Raw genomic sequence first — 22,020 nt, 5'->3', positions numbered from 1 at the left:
TTAGGGCAAATCATGAGGACTGTTGTTTCCATTTCCTTCAGACTATTTACTTGTAGCTTTGCTGTTAGTGAAAGCAATAGAGGTGACCTCAGGGATCCATTCAGCTTTGGACAGTCAAATCTCTTTCTGAAGTGGTGTCATAATGCTAAATTAATTTGAATCAGTTTTGTAAAAAGTTAAAAGATTAGTTTTAGGGTTAGAAATAGCCAGAACAATCTGGTTCTGAATGAGTAACTGCAGCTGATGAAATATTCTTTCTGCTAAACTTTAAAAAAAATTATATTATCTCTTCTCATAAAATAGTCTGTGATGAGATCCCCATGGTGCATCCTGGACTGTGGGACCACTGGGCCCTCCAAAGGCACCAACCTGTGCTGCCTCTGACATGATGCTGATGTCAAGCTACTAACCTCTGACTGGCACTGCACTTATACAGACATCCACAAGCAGGGACACACCCAACTGAGCTACATGAATGAACTCCCAGTAACTCATGAACCATCAATAGAAGGGCTTCAGCCAGTTCCCCTCCAGCTCCAGTTGTATACCAGAGGACTGTACCATCTCATGCTGCTCAAGGTCCCCTTGTAACCTTTGTAAACTGAGCTGAGATTTCCCAAGTACTTCAACCAAAATACACTGCTTTAGGACAAAATATACAACAGGTTTATTAACTTCAGAAAAATAGATTTTAAGTGATTATAAGTGGGTTGGCATAAGGTTACAGTTAGTTACCGTAAGAAAATAAAAAGTAAACAAGTAGCCTGGGTTCTACAAACTAAGCAGGATTTGAATCAAGCAGTGTCTCATCCTGACAGATGGTACAAGCAAGTTACAGTTCCTCAGTATACAGGCTGGACTTCCTTTCCAGCCTAGGACCAATCTCCCTAGTTCCAAGTCTTTGTCTTTGTCTTCCAGATTTTCTTCCAGGAGTTGAAATGGGGGGAGAGGCCAAGTGATGATGCCACCGCTTCTCTTTTTATACCTTGTTCTAGCTGCTAGAAAGACCCTTGCTGTGGCGTGGGGATCAGGCATTCCCCTTTGGTTAGGCAGTCTCCATTGCTTATGTGCTTTCTCTGAGAAGTCTCTGGGATTGTCATTGGGAGAGTGGATTCCCCTTTAATGGGCCATCAGCACGTCTGGCTAGTCCTTTGTTGCCACTGAAAGTTGGCTGTGGGTGTCTCCCAACCTCACAACATATTTCAGTAACACCTATTGCAATACTTCATATACAATAATAGTACATACATTCCAACAGGATATTAATGGTCATCAGATCAAGACTTTTCAAATGATACCTCACAAAGCAGGTATTGTACAAAACATATCATAATCATATCACAATGGAGAATATGGTGGTTCAGGGTGCTACTTTGAAGGACAATGTGTCACACCACCACCCCTACTTTACTGCAGGAGTGTTAGTCACTGACTAATGTGGAGGCAGTGTGCCTAATGTCCTCTTTAGGTTTGACCATACAACTCCCAAGTGTTGCTAAACATTGTAGTGTTACCCACATATGTTCTTGCAAAGTTCTGTGTACCTTTTAACACTTTGTGGATCAGTCTGGTGATCTCAAAAGTTAGCAAGCGTGCATTCTCTGGGTTGCTAGAAAGCACCTCTTTGTATCTGTGCAGCATTGTTAATCCTTCTGCTTTTCCAGCTGGTGTTAACTCAGTGCAGATATTAATGTTTTCTAGAGTGTAGGCATCTTGGCATTTACCCATCAATGCTAGAAGGTGGTATGCCTCAGTTTCCCTTTCCATACAGCAGACCAGATTTATTATAATTTCTGTGCAGTGTCAAACTTCAAGCAAGCGTACAGGTATTAGCTGAGAAGCAGCATTACCATAAGGCTTCTTAGTACAGGGTGTGTTCTTATTTACCACTCCTAACATGTCCAAAAGCTTTTCCCAAAAATTGTGTATATTGTACCTTTTCATAGGATTTATCATCAGTACCAAATTCTTTGTCATAAGGGTCACCATTAGCATCAGATTTTTTATCATGAGGTTTAATAGTACTACCAAACCCATTGTATCTATGAAATTATTCATGATGCCAATTAATTCATGCCGTAGTAAGTTTTTGCAGGATCAGGACCTGAGTTTGTAAAGCACTGTATACAGAGGAATTATATACATTCCTTAATTAACTATACAGGGATAAATTATGATGCTGGTAGAGTAGCAGTCTGATCACTGAAATATGTTTTATAAGATATAAGACCCTTTGAGAACACTGGCATGCTTACTAGCAGCACTTGCTGTATCGTTTTTGAAGGTGTACCATGTGCACCCCCATTGACTGGCCCTCTGAATGCTAGCATTTATGCAGTGAAAACACAGCCCTGGCCATGCCCCCAGCTTCCTTGGACATTCCTCTCTGACCAAAAGTAAACAAAATGAGAAGGAGAAAGAAAGAAACATTTACTTCATTTTTAATATATAGTAACCTTACATGCTACTTGTAACGCTAGCAAGGAAAAATTTAGAGAGAAATAGTTGATTGATAGTGTCCCTTAAATTGATATATACAGAATAATTAGAAATAACTCTAGCACATCACCTGAATGTGCTAAAGTCATCACACACAGGAAAGAGAATGGTGTCCCTCTGCCATGAACAGTATTCTTTTTCAGCTGTTACTTTCTGTCAAAGATTTTAAAACAAACCAACAAGAGCAGGTTTATCAGACCTTTGAAAGACTGATTGGCAACCTAAATATTATTATTATTTGTTATGACTGGTGGCTTGCAGTCAATTTGAAGATAAAGTATTCTTCTACTAGGGGTCTTAAAGCACTCACAGTCATCTGTGGTGGTTAACCTGGTCTGAAATAGGAAGTAACAAAAGTGTGTTTCCTGTCTATAAGATTACTGGAAATTGTGATATTTTTCTATTATATGAGAGAGAGAGAGCGAGCGTGTGTATGTGTGTGAATGCATTTACTTCTGTAGTAATAAAAAGAGATGTCAGAAAACTCTTCCTGTTTTAGTTATTGTACTGTGGTGAGGAGCATGTTATCTGAGCATTTTAGTGTTTGTTTAAAAAAAAAAAGGGGGGGGGGGAGACAGGAGGAAGCAAAGAAGCTCAAAAGAGAGAGGATAGTAGAATTACCTTTGGGTTCTTCTGTTAGGTTCATCTTCTTTCCAACAGTATGGTTTAAGGTTTTGTCATTGTTTCTAGTTATATGGGGAAGTCAAAAAGGGAAAGCTAGTAAGAACAGATAGAAAAGCATCTAAATGAAGAGAGAGGAAGGGAGGTCTTTTTGGTTAAGGCACAGGTTTAGGAGATCAGGAGATCTGGATTCTACTCCTGCCTTCCCTGCTAACTGTAGCAATGATCAAGTCCCTTAATGTCTCTGTTCCCAGTGTGATTTCTTTCTTGTCTCCTCTGAAATAATTAGCTGTCGTATTCTAGGTATTCACACAAGTGGAACTGCCAAAATGAGTAACTAATTAAAAAATATTCTAATGAGCTTTGCATGCACTTCTGATGCTCCCTGTACTGTTTTGGTTATGTTTCCTGAAACGTTAAGCTGTAGTCAACATACCTTTCCCTTCAAAAACAGCTCAACAAGAAAGACTGCCTTTCTATCCGTGTAGTAAAAGGAAATCCTAATCACACAGAAGTAACCGTGGTTGCGTTCAATGACTTGCTTAGAGCTACTCAATCTGCATTTTATATCTTTTTCTATTCTTGTAAGTGATTCAAATAAATCTTCTAATTCCTTCCAACAACATATCAGTGGCAGCAAGTAGTTCTGTTCTCTGTACCGTAAAGCAGAGGGGAGGGATTTGAAGGTGTGCAGAATTTTTGAGACATTAAAACTGTCTGTTTGTTCTAACTTTGCTTATGCTGCTGTCATGTCCATCTGTTGTTCTTCTAAAAGGCAATACACTTACAGGTTTTGCCAGAAAGGCTATGTAAATACAGGTATCATTATGCTTATGCTTAAATTCACTTTTGAATAAAATAACTTTTGATCTAGCTGATACCAGAAAACATGGAAAATGTTACCTGTAGAACCTAGCCATCAGAGGCTAGAAATTGTAAACTATATATAAAACATTTTGAGTTGGGTGGTGAAGGAGGCAAAAGTCACAAGTTTATAGAGTAAACTTAGAAAACTCCAACATTTGCAGGTGACCTCGCTCCATGACTTTGTGACAAACTATTAGACCTGACAATAATAGATTGAGATTTGGTTTGTCAACAATACAATTACTTTTTCAGGTCAAAACTAATTATACCTGTTGAAGTAGCTAACTGATTTTAGTTCTGCTAGAGGCTGAACGAGGCCACTCTCATACGCCACTGCACTGGACAGGGAGTGCCAAATCCTAGACCATGCTCGAAACCTTGGCCCTTTTAAAGGCAGCTAACATTATGTTCACTGTAGTCCAGGATGGGCATCCAAAGCACAGTTTGTGCATCAGCAGCAGACCTGCTGTGTGGAACCTGCTGGATGACAATGGCCTGGCTTAATGTTTCAGCATTCCTGCACATCTTTATACTCTTCATTGCCCTCCAGAGAGTGTAGGAGGGCTTGGGCAAGGAATGACAAAATCAATGACTAAAAACAAACAATTCTCAAAAGTTGTGCGTTTTTTTTCCTCTGGCCTAGTTATCAATGTTTTTGTGTGTATCGGCAGTACAAGAATCCCCACATGGAGTCTTGCATTTAAGCTGGGAGTGCGCACCGCTTCTTAGTCAAGCTGCACACTATTAAGTGTTTGATGGCAGAACAAGGAAAAGTTTTGATGCACTTTGTATTCCCTGTGTAATCTGGAGGTCTTTTGTACACTTACTATTTCTAATATTTTTCTTTAAATCTGATCTACTTTCTATAAAAGGAGACTAGTAATTATGCTACTGCAAAAGCTGAGGTATTGATGTCAATACATTTTGGAGGCTGCTATTATATTATTGGAACTACCTTTAGGGTTAAAAGTTAGATAAATTTATGTTGTATTTCTTAATCTATGTTATAAATGTGTGTGGTGGGTAATCTATACATTTCTCAAATTAGAGTAGTGTGAATTAGAGCCAGCTTGCATTGTTCACCTGATCCACCCAATAACACCTGCAGTATTGCTGCTAATTAGCAATCTGATTGCATGCTAGTTTACAGGAAACCATACTAAAGATGATCGGACAAAGGCTAAAGAATGCATTTATTTAAAAAAAAAAAAAAAATAGAGGAGGGGGGAAAAAAAAAAAGGAAACCAATATATCACCTGGGCCATTTGTTTTGCATGATTGATGGGGCGGTGGGATATATTGGTGGCGGTTTCCTTAACACATTTAAATTACCGGAAGTTAGCTTTACAATCACCATTTTAAAATAGAAGGTGAGCTGTGCAAAGTTGCTGTGAATGCTGGGATGTGGCAGAATGCATTGGTTTTGGTAGTGTGTAACTTTCATGTAACCAGTCCCAAAGCAGTGCATTCACGCTTCTCTTTGTCCTCTCCTTTAGTATCCCTTCATTTATCAGTAACTTCAGATAAAGACTGGGAAATCAGATCTCAGTAAATGTGCTCAGTCTGTGTCCTTTTAATAAAATAAAACACATCCTGTCAGACACATCCTTTAGTGTGTTCTGGGGCTGCTGCACTCTTGAAAATAGTTCTCAGGTCTAATCATGAGCCAAAAGGAATTTAGTGTAAAGTAACACTAGACGTGAAAGAAAAATGTCTCAAGACACTAAGCTACATGATGGGCAGATGAAAGAGTGAACACAACACTTGAGATGAGAATATACCCACTGAGAGCTTGTCATTTTTTTTTTTTTTTAAACATAATCAGATATGAGTGAAAGCACTCTAGTTAGATGATGTGATGCTGACCCTGGCTTTGTGGGCACTGTAGAACAAGACAAATCTTATTCGCCATTATTTAGTTGTGATTAAACCCTGCTCCCAATCACTAAACCCCAATGGGGCCTCCCCACAATTAGATGACATAATGTCCAACATGACTTGCTGTGGGTTGTTGCCATACTCTACCACATCACCTCTATTCTAGTGCTTCCATTCACATTCATATGTGCTAAGATTTTCTAATATAGACAGCCCCTAAGAGTAGATTGTGGTTTGTGACATGGTTTACATGTGTTGCAGAGCCACTATGTAGTCATGGTGCACTCTGCTTCACTAATAACCTTAGATGGGGATGTCCTGCCAAACCAAATGGGTGGGGGTTTTAATTAAATCCCTGAAAGATTTCAGAATTGGTCAGGGAATTACACCTAGTTAATTAGGCTCTCCTAAACCTATTTAGGCCCAGAATCAGAGGGCAAGTCTACACTTAAAACACTGCATCGGTGCAGCTACACCTCAAGACGTGATAGCTATGTTGGCATCTCATGGGGGGGTTAGGTCGGTATAACTACGTGCCGAGGGGTGTGGATTTTTCACACTACTGAGTGATGTAGCTATACTGATACAGGTCTGTAGTGTAGACCAGACCTTAGAGACTGGACTACTTTGGGGGAGAAAACAGGTTACTTGCTGGAACCAAAACAGAGAAAGAGCTATATTGTTTGTATTCTGTTTGTATTTCATAAGAATAATGTAAATAAACTAGAAATCCCCCAGAGGGTTGGTTTCCCCCCCAGACGGTTCACTTCCCCCCTTAACCCTGGCATCCTGTGAAGTTTCTCTGCAGCTGCACAGACTCTAGCCCTGCCATAGTTTACAAAAGTGATGGTAGCTGTTTGACGTTTATACAAAAGTTTAAAGTTTAATGTAATTCAAATTAATGTTCTGAAACTCATGGGGAAATAATGAAACTGTTCTCCAGTTACAAGATGTTTTAATTGATGCATTACTGCTTTCTAGTATGTATGATTGTCATCTTATCTGAATTTTAAAGGATATGAGTAAGATCCATTCATTTTTTCCTAGCACTTTTATCTTCAATAAATATTTTTGGAATGGAGGTGGGACACACAAATATCTTATCTATGGCCTATTGATCTCCTTATTTTAGAATCGCAGGCAGGAAAGAAGGGAATCTGCCTCGATGAAATGATTGAAAGATTAATATGCACATAAAGACTTACCGCTTCATAGAACCATAAACTCCAAGGAAACTGATGCCGTACTCCATTCCTGATGTTTTAAATCGGATGGCTTCTTTATCTTTTTTTCTGATGGAAGCTCTGCAGTTACATTTCAAGTTTCCAGATTGGCAGTGTAGTAAAAAGAAATCTTGATCACACACAAGTCAGCTTTGTTGTTCAGAATAAATGAGCCAGTCTCTCACAACCAACATTTGTACCCTTGGCCTTGAGCCCTGCACATTTTTCTGGTTTGGGAAGCCACCCAAACAAATCATTTAATTCTTTCCAGCAAAGTGTAATTTAAAATGCACTAGTGTCACCTTTGCTGTGTTAGGTCTGTCTACACTGTAACTAGGAGCGTGCCTCCCAACCAGGCAAACTCACACTAGTTTGTTTGGTTTTTTTAGAGTTTGCTGGACACAGCATGCTAAAAATAACTGTAGACATTGTAGTGCAGATGGTGGCTTGGGCTAGCTGGCAGGCTTGGACTCTGGCAGCTACCCAAGCTACAATGTCCATGCTGCTGTTTTAGAGCACAAGTGCAAATCTGTATACCCAGGCTGGGAAACGTACACACAGCTGCAATTTAGACATACCATAAGGGTATAATGTTTGAAATGCACAGGCACTATTAGGGGGGTTTCACAACTGCAAGAGGCACCAAACCTGTGGATGGTAACGTGTCCTGGTTGGTGGTTTTGCATGTAGGGCCTGAAAAATCCACTCACTCCTAGCAAGTAGGAAGCTTTCTTGAGCAAGTGTGCCATGAACATCTGTAGATTCTTAAACTGTTCAATAAAAAAGCATCTAGCCCTTATTATGCTGACAAAGACAAGCTTCCAAATATGAAGGTATAAATACATGCAGTGTTGTCTTCCATATCTTTCCAAATATGAAGGTAATAAATGCTGTGTAGTCTTTCCAAGTCTGCAGACGGACAACTCTGGTGCTTCTGCTGATACTGGAGCTTTGCCAAAGTTGCAGCAGAGTGAAAACTGACCAGTCTTATCAGTTTTATTGCTGCTATTCAGAACTCTGTGGGAAGCTGTGAAATTGACAAGAGTCTGATCAGTTTCCTTTTGGAGAGAGAGAGGAGCAGTAGCAGAGACAGGCAATGGAACTACTCCCTAGTAAGAGAACTCAAAAGCATAGACCAGAGAATAAGTAAAGTAGCAGGGTCACCCTTCTTGCTGCAGCTAGAAATGGGAGGAGAGTTAGAATAGTGTAGATGTGCACCCACATTCCAAAAGGCAGGAGTGTAGTGGGGAAGGGTAGAGTAGCTGAGAAGCCCTCCTCAACTGCTGCACTTTCTGCCTTCAAAAGCTCAAGAGAATGAGAGTGGGGAAAAGGTGCTTCATATTTGTCAAATGCTGACACCTGCTAGCTGGAGGCTATTACACAAGAGTCCATGAGCAGGGTACAGGGACAGTGCACTGCTAGAAATACCAGAAGCCTCCCAAACATCTGTTGGGAGGTTGGTTTCTCACCTGGAGATTGCTGTGGATAGTGTCACATCTGCTCACACACCCACACACATCTTTTAAAATCATTCTTTGGCTAGTAGCTTTAGTCCTCTGATTGTTGGAAACGTTTGAACCCTATGTGTAAACTGTTGGGTTGAAGAGTGAGGAGATAAATTTTTAAAAAGAGAAGTATGGTGTGAGTGTATCTGTATATATCAAGAAAGATTTGGACAGGGAAGAAATGAGAGACAGCAGATATAAGGGAGGGAGTACGGAACACCACTGTAGGGAAAGAAAGAGAAAGGAATGTAATGGAATGGAGGAACAGGAAACAGACATTGAAGACAACACAGGAAAAGATACGCCATTATCTATTGTGGGAAAGAAAAGCAGGAAAAAGTGGAGTGACTCCATGAAGGGAAGGAAGGTCTAACAAAAGCAAGTCAGAGGTAGTAAAGTTACATTTTAAAAATAATATAGAAAGTAGACTGACAATTTCACAACTAAATATAGCACCTGGGCAGATAGTATACAACTGCTTTAAATTGGATGGAGCATGATAACAAAGGTATTTTTTTTGCCAGTATGCTAATTCTGTGAGATATTAGGGGTCAAGTACATTTTTCTGGCATAAAGTAAGATGTGACAGACTGGCACTCTCAACAATAGGTTAGTTCTGTGGAGGTTATTTCATGAAACCCAGATTCTAAAGTTCAGAAAAACTAGGTGCTGCACCTATCTTTAGAGCAGAACCCTGTCAGTATTAGGGACACCCAGGCCATTCAAGGTTTGTATTGCTGCAAGTGGCTTTGTCTGCAGAAAGCTTTAGTCCCTCCAGATGTTCTGACAGAGTAAAATGTCAGTGTTTTTTATTACTTGAGCCATAGCTTTATTTATTACATCAAACATGGCAGAACATTGAAGAAAGATCATTCTAAGTAAGCACTTACACAGATTTATTCTTGGATTATAAAATTGTTTTTCAGTGTGGTCAGAAGAATTGTAATGCTCCACTAGGTGATAAGAGAATGCTTAATGGGACTACTAGCTGAACAAAAGCTAATTTATTTTTTCCAAATGAGGAATTTTACAGCCCACTATTACATGGGAAATTACTGTTCTTTGCGACTGTTATATGGCAACCCAAGATGGTTGCCCGCACCACTGAAAACTCATCAGAATTGGTTCTTGTGGGCTTCTCACATTACTTTAGAGTAACTCAGTTGAGTTACGTTGAGTTGAGTGACCTTACTCAAAGTTTTTGCCGGCACAACCCCATTTTAATTAACTATTTCCTCCCAGGACCCCAAATGGCATGGAGGGTGCCATTTTGCTCAAAATGACATCCTCCACACATTGTGAACTTGCACGCACCATACATGTGAGGTCACGCTGCATGAGCAAAATGACATCCTCTACACACTAGGGGTTGCCACAAGCTCATCTGCTGGTATTGTGACATCACAGCTTGGGAACCACCGAAATGTTGTGTCAAATACAATCACAGCTTTATGCAGAGTGGCTGATCCTCTCCCTTATACTTCCTGTCTAGTAGGCAGGGAAATGGTGTGCTTATGATTTACAGATCTTCATCAGGAAATCTGTTAGAAATCCAGTTTAAATTGCCTCTGGCATTAAACTGATACACACTAAAAAAGAAATAATCCTTGAAATATATTCAGCCCTGCAGCAACTGCCTCCTAGCTATCAGGGACAGTGAGAGGCACCTCCAGAATGAAAGAATTTCCATTAATTGTTTCTTATATTCTGTTCTAATGTGGAAGGACATTTGGAAGAGAGAGTTGATTGTTTCCAAGTCCCATGTTCCACCCACTCTGAAGCACTGTAGTAAGATGGTTCTAAGCCTGAGTCTCCACTGCCTTACACCTATTGGATAAGTGGGCTGTGTGGAGTCACACCAGGGATGGATTTTGCTGTCCTAGTCTTTAGAGTGTTCACTCTTCTTTCTGCTTGTCCAACAGTTTGTATGCCTCGTTCTGGGAACAAAATTGTTATATTAGATCCTCAGCGCCAGGGGGGCAGAGCACTGCTAAATCAGTAGTTTCTTCCAGGGCCTCTCATTATTTGTATTATGGTAGTGTCTAAAGACCCCAGCCCTCTTGTGCTAGGCACTGTATATGCACAAAAAGAGACAGTCCCTGCCCACAGAGTTTACAATCTGAGTATAAGATGAGACAACAGGTGGATTCCACACTGAGTCCAGTTTGCTCTTCTTTCTTGATTTGTACAATAAGGCAGACACTGAGGATGAAGTATGGTTTGGCTCTTGAATAAAGTATTTCTTTTTCAGCTTTGGTTGGTTACAAAAATTTTGTCTTTATCATGGTTTAGCTGCAAAAGTCAAATTCACAGCTTCCTCTGCCTTACTGCCACCAGAATTTCTTGTTAAGTTTCAGTCTATTAAATGTTATTATGTAACTAGATTTCTCATGCAAATCTGTGTTTAAGGGAAAGACCCTTTTTTCTAATGGAACCTCAGTAAGCCTTGCACTCCTGTTGTATTGGCTATTTGGTAGTCTTAGCAGAGAGCATCATGGGTGATTTCAGAAGTTCTCTGCTAGTATTTTCAGACTACTGGTATTAGTTCCATGACCTTTCCCCTTTCTCTTCTGCTTCCAGTTTCTCAGTTTTATTCTCCAGTTCTTCCAGTTGTCTGTTCCACTTGGCTATCTTTAGAATTCAGGGGACTAAATTCAAACTTGGCTGGCCAAGCTCACAAAGACATTACACTCAACTTGATGGTATTTATCTGTATGTATGTAATACAATAACTTTTAAACGGCGCATCTGATCAATTCCAAAATTTCACAGACTGTCCTAGACATCAGTGGCCAGAATCCTATTGATTTTTTTGGGGGGAGCAAATCAGAGAACCAAAAGGGGGAAGATGTGAGAGGAACTCATAGAGCCCCTGACATCTGATTAGCACAGCCAGCCTCAAGCGCCTTTTCAGTTATCTACAGGTCAAACAACTGGCTGATGGCACCAATTAATGCCTTCCAGCATAACAATACCTCATTTTATGTCTGCTTATCCTCTCCAAAGAGGTTAACTTGTAGTACCTTGAATTACTTATCTCCCAGGTACATAAAGAATAAAGGTGGGGAGGATAAGGAAGAATGGGAGGGCATATGGGGGAGGGAGGATGGTGATGGACACACAGTCCCTGGCATGGGGAGGGGAAATGGGGGACCCTGGTATGGGAGAGGAAGGAGTAGGGATCAAACAGAACTGCTGGCATGCGGGGAGAATGGGGATCCCTTGTATGGGGGGAGAAGAGGGGGGACATTCAATCCCTGGTGGGGAGAGATTGGGGTGCCCTGATTTGGGAAAAGAGGGGATGGGGTGCACACGGAGCCCTTGCTCTGGGGTGGAGACTGGGGGACCCTGAAATGAGGGCTGGGGAGAATGAGGGTGCACACAGAGCCCTTGCCTTTGGAGGAAGGAGAGATTGACCCTGGATTCGGGGCAGCAGGGGAGAAGAGGACACACACAACCCCTGGCAGTAAGATGGGGAATGGGGGAAGGGTGCGAATGAAAGGCACACAGAGCCTCTGCCATGGGCAGGAAGGGTGGAATGGAAGGCATGGGGTGAAGTGGGAATGGGGGGGTACACAGAGCTGCTGGCAGGGACATATTGCAGGGTATGGGAAGGTGTTACACAAGGAGCTTGTAGGGGAGAATGGATGGATGTGAGGAGCTCCTGGTGTCTGCAATGAACTCTGCTTACCCTAGTATGAAGTGCTCAGCCCGCTACTGTAAGGAAGTCTAACTTGAATTAAGCTCTGCCCACTTAGGCCAGCATTGAATTTGGCCCAGAGTCTCTGAACCTCCACCGCAGAGACTCTTTTTTTCATTGCAGTTTTATATTGCAGGAAGTCTGGCAACTTGTACAGCTTTGCTGTGCATGGGACTCTGCAGGCTTCTTAAATCAAGTGAACACAGTGCTGATGAAAGGCGGTACCTAGCTAATAGGCGCGGCTAGAAAACAATAGTTCCATTTCGCAAGCTATTCTGAGAGTTTGGGACCACACCACTGCCCACATCCCAGGTGACTGCCCTAACCACTGGGCTAGAGAGCGTCTCTCATTCTCTCTATTTTGGTTTTGGCCAGAAATCCTATCCTGGATCTGAGAAACCTTCCTGACCAACGAGTTGTTGTAACTGGTATTTTGCCATGAAGTTTTGGTTTTGACAAACTGGCATTTTTTTTTAACTGAAGCATTTTGTCAAAAAAATCCAGAACTGCTCTAGTTGTTAGCCCTAGGCCGAAGTCTTTTTTTATCCACAGGACAGGTACAGCACAGGCAGAAGTAATATAAATTTTCCATAGTGCTCTATTGACATGCCACAGTCCTGAACAAAAGGGCAGGAACATAGCTGACTTCATTTTTCGGGTGGGGGTGTCTCTCAGCAACCCCCACACACCCCATCCCTTGCGTCTGTGTTCTGGGTCTTTTTCTGCAGTTAGCTGCTCAGGGGCTTTCATTTTGCAGGGAGGCAAGTAGTTCTTCGAGTGCTTGCTCATGTCCATTCCACTATAGGTGTGCAGGGGGCGCCGGAGCTGGCCCTACGGGATCTGCTAAGGGGAAAAAAGTTCCGGGAACTGTGCACGGAGGCGTGCACACACCTATAGTGGAATGGACATGAGCAACACGTCTTGAAGAACATCAGTTACTGGTAAGTAACCTTGTTTTTATGTGCTCCTTCAACAGGAAATCTATATGCACAATGTATGGGGCTGTTAGTTCCTCAATGTCTGACTCTCTTTGCCAGGCATCTGCCTGTAGAGATGTAGGGCAGCTGTCATGTCGTGGGTCCATTCAAGACATCCCAGTGAGAATATCATCAGCTCCTTTGGCTGCCACAAAAAGAAACGGGCTACCCCACGTCTAGTTCACCAGTATAAGTTAGATAATGGGATGGACTGACGTTCTGTTCAATAAAGGGCAGCAGCACACATACATACTAGCTTTGTATATGAGTGTGTCCTCAGTCGGTAGAGATGGTTAAGGGGAGAGTTTTTTTCCACATTCTAATTTGTGTAGATTTTGGTTGCAGTTGTTGAGAAGTTGAGGTCTTAGCCCCCTCTCCGCTCCAAAATACAGATGTCCTCTGAGGATGAAAATATGAACTACAGTTTTCTTTTGAGCTTGTTTAAATTATTCTGATAAAGGATCCGGTTCAATAGAAATTGAAGAATTACAGTGTAACGGCAAAAGGAGTCATGTTTAGTGTTAAATAGAAAACTTGTGACTGTTTAGAGGAATCATTATTTTACTGCACTTGCCTGACTTAAGAAAAAGTGAAAATGCTTTAAAAAATGAACATTAACGAAGTTTATAATAAGAACATACGGAGGAGGTATGTTATGGTTAAAATTTTGTTTTGAAAGACTGGTCTAAATTCTGCTCTCCTGTGCAACTCAGTGGGATTCTGGGGGTACAAGTGAGGGTAAAATTTTGCCCATTAAGTATAAATATTTAATAAATTCAGCCTGTTTTGAGCTTTTGGGATATTTAAGGCTACTTTTATCTATCAAGATTGTGATTTGTCAGGTGAACAAATATTCTTAGAAAACAGAATGAAAAAACAACACACACCTTGAGGTGGCTATTAAAAACACTGACTTTTTTTAAATGGCAGTTTTTCAAAGAATTTTATTTACAGAACAAAAAATTACTTAGGTGAGTGAACCTGTATTAGATGTTTTAATACTCTATTATTATGCTACTTTTTTAAATAGTAGTGTATCCTTGCATATTAATCTTATACACTCACTTCTGATCTTTGGAAAACATCATATCAGACTAGATGATCTTAATAGTGCCTTCTGACCTTAAAGTCTGTAAGTCTACCCTAGGTGGTTTTCAGCTAAGAGTAGGGTGGATTGATTTAAATCAAAGCAATTTAAATCACTGATCTGAATTGTGATTTAAATCAGTCAGTAGAAAGTCTTGATATAAAATATAAAATAAAATAAAATATAATTGATTTTAATTGAGTTTTGCATTTGTACTTTATTTTCCTAAAGGGTGATTCTTTGTTTGGTAACTATTAAAACATGTTGATTTACACTAAGTTTGGTGCATCTTTTTGCTAACCAGGAGAATACACTATATCTGTACACAGTTATATAAGCAATTATAGAACTTAACTTACATTTATTTAGCTTCTTAATTTTTACATTTTACTATGTTAGAAAATGGTGAATGATGCATTTCATATTTACTAGATGATTAATTTTTCACTTGCAATTTGTATGCAGCTCTGTTTGGATGGAAATTCAAATTCAATTGAAATGCACAAAAAAGCATTTTAATTTTTTTTATTATTAAATAAATCTGCCTTAAATGTGCTGGATACATTAGAAGAAAAATGTTGATCAAAAAGGTTATCAAAATGTCTTTTGCATTGAAAACTAACTAATTTATTAAACAAAGGCAATGTTAGCCATAGTTTTAATTAATTGAACGGATTGTTTCTGGTCACTATGTTCTTCAAGATTTTAGAACTAGTGGGTCTTATCCTCTCACATCTAGATTTTATTCATAGAGTGAAAGAGGAAAACAGGCTCTCCTGCTTTTTTCACTCCCAATTGGCTTCTTAACTTTGAATGAACTAATCATTGAACTGAACTAGTTGAATAAACTGAAATAAGAAAATATTCTCTCTGCATCTGCAGAAGAGGCTACTGCTGTCAAAAGCTGGTTTAACACTTCAGCAAACTCTGGTTCCAGGTGCTAGCCAGTGGCGTCCACCAGCTCAGTGGTATGATTTTCTTTAAAACTTGGAAGCAAACATGTACTGATTAATGTTATTATTTTTACTTAATTTAAATAATGTAATAGATGATGATAAGTTTAGGCCTTAACATGCGTTGTGAATTTCAAATTTAATTATAAATAGGTGTATTTTTAAAAATAATCCTGTATTTAATTTAAATTTAAAAAATTAACTGTTTAAAATTTATTTTTAACTCAAATTTGTATCTACTTTGGCTAGAAGTAGCTATAGGAGTAAATAGGCAAATGACTTTAATAAGAAAAAAAAAAAAAGGGGGCAGCTATGGTCAAGTCCTTTGTAAGTCTGAACATGACATTAAACCACAGTGAGTACAAGCTCCTTGGTGTTTATATTGTAATGTGACAATTACATGTAATTCACAGGTGATGGGACAAATTATAAAATTCCTCTTCTTTTTGTATATATACTTTTCCATATTATGCTCATCCTGCATTCTTCACTTTGGCTAGTGCTAAAGAGGTAGATTGATTTTACATTGGCCCTATTGGAGGCAGATCCACCAGATTGTGTATGTGAAAAGTCCTTTGGAATGCAATCACATAAATAAGAGTATGCATATGAGCACTTTCAGGCTCAGGGCCTTGTTTTTTGCAGCCTTTAACAGTTTAGGCCCCTGAGTAACATTTTCAAAGCCACTTAAGTACCTAAACCCCAGTGAAAACTAATGGGATTTAGTTCCAGAGGGGTAGCTGTGTTAGTCTGTTTTCAGCAAAACAACAAGAGTTCTGTGGCACCTTAAAGACTAACAAAGTTTATTTGGGCATAAGATTTCATGGGCAGAAACCCATTTCATCAGATGGATGGGATTTAGGTGTCTCAGTCACTAAGACCCCTTTTATAAAACAGGCTATAAATAACCCTTTCAAACAACCCTTGATTGTTACAGCCTATCTGTATTTGAGATCTTTCAGGTTAGTCACTGCGCTCTGAGACCTCCCCATCACTTAGGGACCCCACTGTTGCCTTCCCGGCTGGCCAGTGGCAGCGTTCTGACTAGTGGTGGAGTGTTGTGGGGTGGACTTTGCTCGCTTCTGACATTTATCTCTTGACATTTAAAAAAAAAATTATCTCAAGATATTTATTTCAAAGGTGTTTTTATTATCCTCGCTGTTGGTTCTGTGATCATTACTTCCTCCTTCTGTCTGTCTGATGGAGCCCATCTAAATTGTTTTTTACCTGCTTGATTTTTAAAAGGGGTGTTCTTTGTTTTTAATGATGTACGTGTTTGACTTTTTCTTCATACTCTGTACAGCACCGTGAGCACCGGGAGGTTGCTTAATAAAATGTATTATTCTGTTTTTCAGATATCACTGCTGATTGGATTCCTCTGTGTAAAGAATTCAGTGTGGACAGATTACAGCGCATACAGCTACTTTGAAATTGTCACCATGTGTGACTTCATTATGATTCTCATCTTTTATTTTATCTACCTTTTCAGAGTGTACAGAGTGCTTACCTGCATTAGTTGGCCACATGCGGTAAGTGATGTTGGTGGGATTGTTCCCTGCACCTCTCACACACTGATCTGGTTGTGTTGCCACTGCTTTTTTTCTCTGTTTCCCAGGAACTCTCTTCTTGTCCTTCATGAAATGAATGGACAAAAGATTCATCTTTCATGCTGCCTATTGAACTGGAGCATACTGGCACTGTCACACATTTATTGAGCCCGATTCTGCTCTCCCTTACCCCAGTCAAACTGGAACTAACTTATTTGAAGGCAATAGAGTTACTCTGGTGCGGAGGAAAGAAATTTGGGGTTTTTTCATGTCCAGTGCTCCTCTTAAGTGAGCACTGAGCAGATGGGCTCTGGTTCAAGAAACATTTTAAAGTTAAGGATGAGTTTAAGTTAAACACGTGCATAATTATTGTTCTGTATATGGATGCTGTAGAGTCTGGCTTATGGGATAAGGAAGCTTTACTTCTTGGCGAGTTACAGAGGGCCTGTTTTAACACCTGCTAGGGGAAAAAAGTGTGTGTGTGTGTGTGTGTGTGTGTGTGTGTGTGTGTGTGTGTGTGTGTGTGTGTGTGTGTGTGTGTGTGTGTGTGTGTGTGTGTGTGTGTGTGTGTGTGTGTGTGTGTGTGTGTGTGAGATTTTTGTTTGGTTGGGTTTTTTTATTGTGCATTTGTTTCCAATTTTAAAATGTTTTCTAAACTATCTGTTGTTTTGGAGCTGATCTCCAGTTCTTCCTTTTTCCTTGGTAAGACTTGTTGTTTCAGCTACTTTCATAGTTACTGTCCTGTTACGTGTGCTTCCAACTGCTGATCTGCATTGCTTTTTCTGCTATTGCTCTCAAGCACTGGAGGGACTGATGACGCTTGCAGAAGCCAGGGTGAGGGGACAAGTGCACCGTAATCATCATCATAATAATACACTTCTATACCTGTCTTCATCCACAGACCTCTGCAAAGGTGGGTGAGCCTCATTATCTCTATTACAGAAAAAGAAAAGCTGAGGCCCAGACTGGTTAAGTGACTTGCCCCAGGTCACACACAAATTAGTATCAGAGCTGAACCCTGATCTGACCATTCTGCCACATGAATTGCGTGCCAGTCACAAACATGTCTGTTCTTTCACCTTATGCTGAAAGGTGGCAGCAGCGTCTCCTCCACAGAGTTGTCTGATAATTGGGGTATAATTTTCAGGGAAAGCTCATTCAACTTGAAATTTCTATGAAAAATTCCATCAGATTGTGAGTTGTGACAATGTCTGACCAGCTCTACTCACCATGCCTGTGGCTGTGGGAAAAGGAAACTTCCCATCAGAAATGCAGCTACTCCCTGGGATTATTTCCTATGCCATCATTCCCTTTCACTAGCTATTTTCTTCTGTTTTCCTCTTCACTTTATGTTCCGCTAACCATCCTCTTTCCATCAAAGTCCTCCATACTTCTAATGTGTTATGTTACGTTCTTCCTCCCCCAAAATAATGTACTGTTGGTTATTGATGCAGATTCATTATTATTTGTTGCTTTTTTATCAGGAATTGCCCTGTGTTTTCTGAAATGTAGCCTAATAAATGAATGGGTCACCAGAATAGTAGATTTTTAAAACGAGCCAGACCAAACTCCAAGATTGAAACCCTTCAGACAGGAGTGCTTGAAATCCTGATCCAAATATTGTCATATGGGCTTATCTCTCATTATAACTAGTGTCCTCTCAAGGCATCATGTTCTGTTGCACACATATATAATTTTATTAGAAGAGTGCATGAATTTTCATATCTTAACCTTTTGTTTAGCATTTGAAAAAATATTTGTTGGGGGAAGCATATTAGATTTTGTTGGCTGCCGTTTCCTGAACGTGATTTAGTTCATTCAGCCAGGAAGCGAGAGGTTCCTAAAGAAGAAGAACTTCCCTCCAAAATACAGTTGCACACATTCCACCCACCAGAAAGAATCCACTTCTGACTGACAGAACTCATAAATAGTGATCAAGAATTCAAATAAGCTAAGGTACAATTGAAGAAGGAAGGCACAACTAGCAGATGACAGTTTGCAGTACTGATAAAAAGAACATCGCTGGGAGGAACGTTTTTCTGTGTTTGTGAAATGAATGAGATTCCACATATGTTCATGGCTTGGGAAAAGTGTAAAGGAGAAACTGGAATTTCCATTCTATGGGAAATTCTGACATTTTTGAAATTTTGTTTTCGTTCTGAATTGGAATGAAAAGCTGAAATTTCCAGCAAAAAAATTCTGAAAAATATAAGTCCAGAACTATCACATTTTGTTTGGATAATGTCTAATAATATCAAAACATTATAATATAAAACATATGCATTTATATGATAAAATATATTGTGTATATAGTATAATACATTTAATATTTTAAAATAATATAAAAGCCTAAACAAAATTAATTGAAACAGTAGTGTTAAAACAAATCATTTTATCTTATTAAATGTTTTGACATTATCAGAGTGAGAAAGCTGAAACGATTTGTTTTAACTTTTTTTCCCATCTAAAATGTCATTGAAATTTTCCTGCAAAATGCTTCAATTCTGACAAAACTGAGATTCGGGAAACAAAAATATTTCAGCCAGCTCTAGTATTTAGCTGTTCTTCTGCTATACACAATGTTGTGCATCCTGCTGCAGAGATCCTTTGGAAACTTGACATTAGATATGAGGAAACTTATTTGTTTGGGGAGAGGGGGGGAAGGTGTCTGTTTTTTGTTTGTCCTGTCCTATGTCTAGTTGTATTCGCTGTAAGTTGCTAGTAGATCCAGCAAATGTTAGCTCTGTTAAGATTCATGGGGGGGTGAAGCATGTTCTTCTGGTGTTTACCCCCCTCACCACCACCATCATATCCTGAAATCTACTAGTTGTGTTTCCTTTCCCCAGCTGAGCTGCTCTGAAATATGCCACTACAGGCAGTCTGTATTTTGTCTACCTGATGGTTGGTTCATTGAAATGCTTTCCTGATAAGTTTCCCTTCTAAACTGTGCTATGTTTGTATTTTCAGGAACTTCTCCATTATTTAATCGCTACACTCCTGCTTCTCATTGCCTCCATTATAGCAGCGTCAAAGAGCTACAGTTCAACAGGACTCGTAGCTGGAGCGGTAAGGGCCGTCTTGTTAGATCACAACGTTTACTAGTCCTGAGGCTTTGTTACTCTCATACACTGTTTACTGTGCATTAGGAATGTATTGCTTGAAGCTTTATTTTCTTTACAATCCTGTCTTGTTTAGTCTTGATGGGTGTACTGTCTTTTGGCTTGTTTCAATTAACATACCATAACTACAAAAAAGAAAAGTGGTTGCTGTGGGATTCCAGTTCCCTGCATTGGTGGAGATTAGATATGTCAAAGAGGTAAAACACAAGGCTCTAGCTGCTACAAAACATAATGAACCAATTGGTTTTGGTGAAAGATTAAGTAACTTTACTTCACTATAAAATACGACAGTTTGTCAGTTTAGCAACAAAACTTATCATGAGCACAGCATTGCTCTGCTCTTTGCATTTGCTACCCACTTAACAGAGTCCAGTTCAAGGTCTGTGTCCTGAAAACTAAAGCCCACCATGGAATTGACCCTAGCTACCTCTGAAGTCACCTGTGCCTCCTCAGTCATGAACTCCCACAGGGACTGATTGTGGGAGGCTCATATATGTGGGAAATTGAATTTTCACAGGAACAGGATTTAGACTGTGAAACTCCACTTCTGCAAGAATAAAGTATGATCAGGGACCTCCCCACTTTCACAACCCTGGCCCAGATCCTCAGAGATATTTAGGTTCCTAAATATTTTTGAGGATCGGGGCCTAAAAGTACAACTCCTCTCTTTGACTCAGCTTTCCCTTTAGTAAATTATTTAAATTTACACACATTTAAGAAACCTTAAAAATAAATCAAGCTACAGGCAGGAAAGGAAAAAAGAGTGAGATTGTTGTTATTTCTATTTTTAAATACTCGGGAGGTACTCCTATTCTACGATGATGGGGCCTGGATAGCCTCTCATTAATATGAGTTGTCCCAGATAATTTTGGTGTAGATCGCCACAGTCCTTACTCTGCCACATAGAGGACTAATTGGCACATTGCTCTGCCCTGTTCAGAGTGTAACTCCAGCCACAGTGGGAAGAGCTGGGGCTGCTCATGCACTTGTCCCTGCTGTCAGCAAGTAGGTGAGGGGAGAAAAGAAAGGGACAGGGGGAGCCACTGTTTTATTCCTGAACTCTCTGGTCAGAGCCGCTGTCTGAGCAAAGAAGGGGAGTAAGTTGCTCCATGAATAAGGGTAATTTACTCCCTTCCCAGAACAAGGGGGAGCAGGGAAGGAAATGTGACTGTCAGAGAAATAGTTCATGCTCTGGTCTGCTTCTGGAGTGATGCAGCTAACCACTACCTCTTCCTAGGGGCAGATTGTAAGGTTACAGTGTAGCCCTTTGGGAGAGCAGGTGCATGTAAAATTTTCATCCAGTACTGAAATGCAGCCATCTCTGGGGCAGAACATGGCAAGTGCTTAACAGCATATAACCCAACATGATGGTTTTGGGAAAAGATAACCCTCCTTCCTCTGCACCCCTTCTTTCCACACCCAAAAATAAAAAAACCCGTCTGCAGAAGGGGAGCCAGGATGATGGGGCTAATTTCTCTACTCTTGCAAAAAATTAAAATGCCATGCTATTTTGTTATCATAAATGATCAGGATATTTTATATGTTATCCAAAAGATATCACAGTGTCCCCTTACACTATGTGGGGCCATTGGATCCATAATTAGTGAAAGGAAAAAAGTGCCACTTACTAAATTGCTAAACTGTTTCTTTTAGCATGTGGCCTTCTGGAAGCTGTGTGTGTAACCTGATGATATATTTGTAGAAATGAACGGATAGAGACTTTCTTGGGTGACAGTTGGCTGGGAGAGACTTATTTAATGACAGATCAGACTTAATCGAACTGTGAACTAAGTAGACTCTTGCTATGAATCACTTGAAGGTTATTTTTGAGCTGCCTTTCTTGTATCCCTGGTAACCGGGAGCCCCCTAAATCAAAGCGCTGTGACTTTATAGTGAGATCCTGTGTGTGGTGAGTGTTGTGTAAATACACTAGGGGCTCCAGGTTCTGAGGCATTTGCAATTTTTCTTGACTTAGTCAAAGTTGAGAATGCTCTATCCCCTCTGAATTGGGTCCTAACCTCATAAATCTAGATTGTCAGCAGGT

At 40.0% G+C, this 22,020-nt stretch overlaps 1 protein-coding gene across 1 annotated transcript in view; it reads left to right on the top strand.

Moving 5' to 3' along the window:
- Positions 1-22,020, top strand: part of CMTM7 (CKLF like MARVEL transmembrane domain containing 7) — a 28,351-nt gene that overhangs the window by 2,866 nt on the left and 3,465 nt on the right. The window contains exons 2-3 of the mRNA XM_067561840.1: positions 16,666-16,839; positions 19,825-19,923. Of these exons, the coding sequence (XP_067417941.1) occupies positions 16,666-16,839; positions 19,825-19,923 (273 nt within the window). The remainder of the gene's footprint in view (positions 1-16,665; positions 16,840-19,824; positions 19,924-22,020) is intronic.

Source organism: Emydura macquarii, unplaced genomic scaffold (assembly GCF_026122565.2).
Source record: "Emydura macquarii macquarii isolate MOO-44397 ecotype Brisbane River unplaced genomic scaffold, CSIRO-AGI_Emac_v2 contig_2422, whole genome shotgun sequence".
NCBI lineage: Eukaryota > Metazoa > Chordata > Testudines > Chelidae > Emydura > Emydura macquarii.
Note: the sequence above shows the minus strand (reverse complement) of the source record. Positions and strands in the feature narration are given on the sequence as shown.